Raw genomic sequence first — 4,703 nt, forward strand, 5'->3', positions numbered from 1 at the left:
ATAGTTAAATACGGGGTTATCCATTTTGCTTCTAAATATTTTTTTTTGTCTTATAATTATAGGCCCAAATAATATACGTAGGAGCGAAACTAAGAAGGTTAAATTGTACTCAACGATTCCGAATTTCATTAGTCAAATTGTACTACGATTCCATGGCGTGCAATTTAAAAAAAAAAGGGTTAAAAAGTGGTCCTTCATTTTTTTCCAATTTACCTTTTTTTTTTTTTTTACCTCTGTCTGAATTGTGTGTGTTTGGGGCCATGTGGAAATGGCAAACTAGCCAAGGCCTCACTCACACCCTTCTCTTCTCGGAAACTCAATTTTACTTTACTCTCTCTTCTTCTTCTTCTCGCTCAAATTTTTTTTTTCCACCACCGCCGTCTGAAATTGGAAACTAACTCCAGATCTAAACGGAGTAATCGATCTTAAGGTTCAAGTGCTATCAGATTTTAGTTTATCAGTTTTCTTCAAGCCAGGTATGGTTTTGATTTGTGTTGATCTTTGATATGGATTTGATTTTGGATTCTGAGATTGTTTCTGGGAATGCAATTTTATGATAAAATCGGATTCGATGAGATTATGTACTTGATTTGAATGCCTTTTAACTAGTGAAAATCTAAGAACTGAGGTACTAGTTATAGGAACCTGAAGATCTCTTTCGGTAACTTATCTGATTTTTCAATTTCCAAAACAAACCCTAATTCCTCAGTAACAAAAGTAGTAGTGAGTGAGGGTATGACCATGAGTGTGGATGGTGATTCTTCTGGTAGTGAGGATTTTTCTGCACTGATTGATGAAGAACTAGCAGGGATTTCTTCTGATTCGGATATGTTCGACGACGACGAAGAGGAGCTCCACTGCTCAACTTCTGTAGAACCAGTTGCACAAAGCTCAGATTTATCTGTCCACTTGGAGACATGTGCACATCCATCACTTATTAAAGTAATGTGTGTAAAATGTGGGCGGATGGTGGACAATGCATCTGCTGTAGCACTTGGGTACATACACCAAGATTTAAAAGTTGACAGTGATGAACTTGCCAGATTACGTGACAAGGATCTCAAATCGTTGCTCGGCAAGAAAAAGCTATACTTGGTCCTTGACTTAGATCACACCCTGCTTAATTCAACACATTTTCATCATATCTCACCAGACGAGGAATATCTAAAGAGCCAAATAGATTCACTTCATGATCTTCCAAATGGAAACCTTTTCAAGTTGGACTCTATGCGCATGTTTACAAAGCTGAGGCCCTTTGTACGGACCTTTTTGAAAGAAGCTAGTAACATGTTTGAGATGTATGTATACACCATGGGAGAACGCCCTTATGCAATGGAAATGGCTAGGCTACTTGATCCTGGAAAGATCTATTTCGACTCGAGAGATATTTCACAAGCTGATTGCACCCAGAAACATCAAAAAGGTCTTGATGTGGTGTTGGGAGCAGAGAGTGCTGTCATTATCCTTGACGACACGGAGTACGTCTGGGGGCAGCATAAAGAAAACCTCATTCTCGTGGATAGGTATCATTACTTTGCTTCTAGCGGGAGGTCCTTTAACTTGAACAACAGGTCCCTCTCAGAATTAAAGAGAGATGAGAGCGAGCCTGATGGTGCACTTGCAACCATTCTCGAAGTTCTTAAGCTTATACATCACCTGTTTTTTGACTTGGAGCGGGGTGATGATCTTATGAGGAGAGACGTCAGACAGGTGCTTAAGACAGTCCGTAGTGAAGTTTTGAGGGGATGTCAGTTGGTTTTCAGCCGTGTTTGGAAGAAGGGAGAGCTGGTTGAGAAACAGAGACTTTGGGTGGTTGCAGAGGAGTTGGGAGCCATCTGCTGTAAAGAGCTCGATGCATCTGTCACACACATTGTCGCTACTGATTCGGGGACAGAAAAATCTCGCTGGGCTGTGAAGCATAATAAATTTTTGGTTCTCCCAAGTTGGATTGAGGCTGCCAATTTCTTATGGAAACGTCAACCTGAAGATAGTTTTGCTGTAAATGACAGTAAGAAAGAACACTAAACATGGGGTTCATCTTTGAAATATTTTGAGCAAATTCGTTATGCCATTTGTACATTCATAACAAATGAACACGAATATCACAAGTACTTTTGGTTGCAGGGTTACATTAATCAATGTTCAATACCGAACCTTTAAAAAGAAAAGAGGTAAAATGATACGGAGTATTTTTTTTTTTGTTTTGTTTTGTTTTTTGTAATTCAAGTTTTCTGGTTTGTATGGTATGATCTGTGCAAGAATACCAACACATCCTCCCGGACGGCCTAAGTTTGTGGGTGTAGGATTTAGAGGAGATTTTGAAGTAAATGAGATTTAACTTTTCAGACACTAGTGTGAATTGTAGTAAATTCACATTAAACATTTTGATGGCAAGCCTTTATAGATTATATGGACTAGAAACTGAACTTGAAGTACACAGTTAGCTACATTTCTATAGCATGGCAATTGGTAATACGGAATGAAGTATTTCACAACTCTTAACTATATTTGATGATCATTATATTTGGTGCAGGGGAAGTATTTAAAGACTTTGAATTGATGGTAGTGCATATCGTGTGGCTCCTGACAGCATTACCTAGCAGAAACTGATATCTGGAATGTTGGTGTGACACTGAACAATCTTCTTAGTAGAGTCCCACCCGCATGGCAATGCAATGTCTTGGTTATGAATTATGTAAATAGAAAGCAACACAGCGATTTCCAGTTTTACGTACTAATGGATCAGGGAATAAAATACTATAACTTATTTGTGTTGTTGAAGAAGGTGCTCAAGTTGGTGCGCATATTTTTATCTTATCTGGGAATGTTCTTGAACCACACTGGAAACAGCAACATGTAAGTACACTCTTCTGCATACAATGTTTTGTATTGCATTGATTTTTAAATTTGTCAATGATTTGTTAGATGAAATGGTAAAGTATATGGATGTAACCTTGGTTAATTCACAGTCATTTATCCTAGGATCTCTGTAGAATTGTATTTTAGGGCGAAAGGTTGTAGATGTAATCATTACAAACCCCCTAGATGTGCCCTTTTTTGCCCCCACATGGTGAGACACTTTTTTGGGGTCCTTTTCTAGCTTCATTCCTGGCCCCACCACTGATCTTGGTAACACTGCCTAACGTAGTAAAATTTGGATGATCTAAGTCATGCGGGCATATGTGCAGATTTCTTTTAAAAGTGCCAATATGATGATATTTAGTATCTGAAGATATTGTGTCCAACACTTCATATCTGTGTTGCAATTTGGAAAGCGAGACACATGTTTAGATCCATATTTCATGGATATGGACTGTTTTGTTTTTTCTTTCCTTGAAATTTTGTTCTTAGTTTCTCACTTTTTTTATATAGCAAACAGATCATTTGAAGTTGGCAGTAGCAAAAATAGTTGCTCATCATCTCAACCTCTTATTGTTAGAAAAATCAGTTTCATTATCGCTCAAGAATACCTCTACGAAAAAGACATATCTCTCGTGCTCACTATCAAGAGGCCTTTGTTAGAACGTATAGCACGCTGCACAGGTGCACAAATAGTTCCTTCAATTGATCATCTTTCGTCTCAAAATCCGGGTTATTGTGAAGTATTCAAGGTGGAGATGTTCTTTGAAGCACATGGGAGTGCTGGGTAGGGAGAAAAGAAATTGGTGAAGACACCTATGTTTCTGAAGGGAGACCCAAGCTATTGGGTTGTACTGTAAGTCCTGTAACTCATTACAGTTCATTTTTCTTAATTTATCAAAATATTGTCTGGGTCTTGTAGACTTCAATCCAATTCATAAATTGAGCCTCATCTAAAGAGCCTACAACCATTGGAATCTTTGATGGGGTTTATATGCTTTGATCAGGATTAGTGATAGATTTTGTATTGAAATGTAATATCGAGACCAAATTTTTCTGTGACGTGTGCATCAGTTTTCCCATTCTTTTTTTTTTTCCTTTTCTGAATCACATTTCATTGATATTAAAATTGGAATGATTTTTTAGGGACCATGATTTTTTTCGAAGGGACTATGGTTTTATTAGGCCACCTTCCCCATAGAGTTATAAGGGGTGTCCTAAAGCGTTGAAATGACTAACCTACCCTTAACCTAATTTAATTTAAAACCAATTTACCACCTATATATATATATATATAACCACCACCTACTCACACCACCGCCGCCCACCACCGCCGATTACCACCACCACCTCCGATTATTACCACCACCAACCACCGATTACCACCACCTCCTCCCACCACCGCCAATTACCACCACCACCACCTCCGATTATCACCACCACCAACCACCGATTACCACCACCACCTCCGATTACCACCAACTTTATATATATAGCTTAATTTAAAACATTAACAAAGATATTCACACAAACCCATTACTTGTCATTCGTTTTTTGTTGAATAAATGAGAAGTAATCATCAAAATGAGTTGAAAATGGAAGTTGCAGAGAGGGTTAATGGAGGTTTTTTTTCAGAGAAAAGTTCGGTTACGTAGCAAAAAACAAGTCTCAGCCGAACTTTTAGTTCGGTTACGTCGCAAAAAGTTCGGTTATCACGAATTAATTTTTTCTTAACCGAACTTAGAGTTTGGTTGATTCGCAAAAATACTTTTAACCGAACTCCTTGTATTAGAAGAACACAAGTCCATAAGTTCGGTTCCTTCGCAAAATAATATCACCGAACT

The 4,703-nt window shown here is 38.1% G+C and overlaps 1 protein-coding gene across 5 annotated transcripts; it reads left to right on the forward strand.

Moving 5' to 3' along the window:
- The first annotated feature begins 304 nt into the window (after positions 1 to 304).
- On the forward strand, positions 305 to 3,921 carry LOC113328258 (RNA polymerase II C-terminal domain phosphatase-like 4). 5 transcript variants are annotated; one of them, XM_026575376.1, is made up of 4 exons: positions 305 to 2,008; positions 2,125 to 2,171; positions 2,534 to 2,856; positions 3,373 to 3,921. In XM_026575376.1, exons 1-2 carry the CDS (start codon positions 736 to 738, stop codon positions 2,133 to 2,135), a joined length of 1,284 nt encoding a protein of 427 aa, XP_026431161.1. In that variant the 5' UTR covers positions 305 to 735; the 3' UTR covers positions 2,136 to 2,171; positions 2,534 to 2,856; positions 3,373 to 3,921. The 5 variants fall into 5 exon arrangements, with proteins under 5 accessions (XP_026431161.1, XP_026431162.1, XP_026431158.1 ...); XM_026575377.1 differs by having other exon boundaries at positions 306 to 476; positions 809 to 2,171; XM_026575373.1 differs by having other exon boundaries at positions 306 to 2,171.
- Positions 3,922 to 4,703: the final 782 nt, after the last annotated feature.

This window comes from Papaver somniferum, unplaced genomic scaffold (genome assembly GCF_003573695.1).
Source record: "Papaver somniferum cultivar HN1 unplaced genomic scaffold, ASM357369v1 unplaced-scaffold_107, whole genome shotgun sequence".
Lineage (NCBI taxonomy): Eukaryota > Viridiplantae > Streptophyta > Magnoliopsida > Ranunculales > Papaveraceae > Papaver > Papaver somniferum.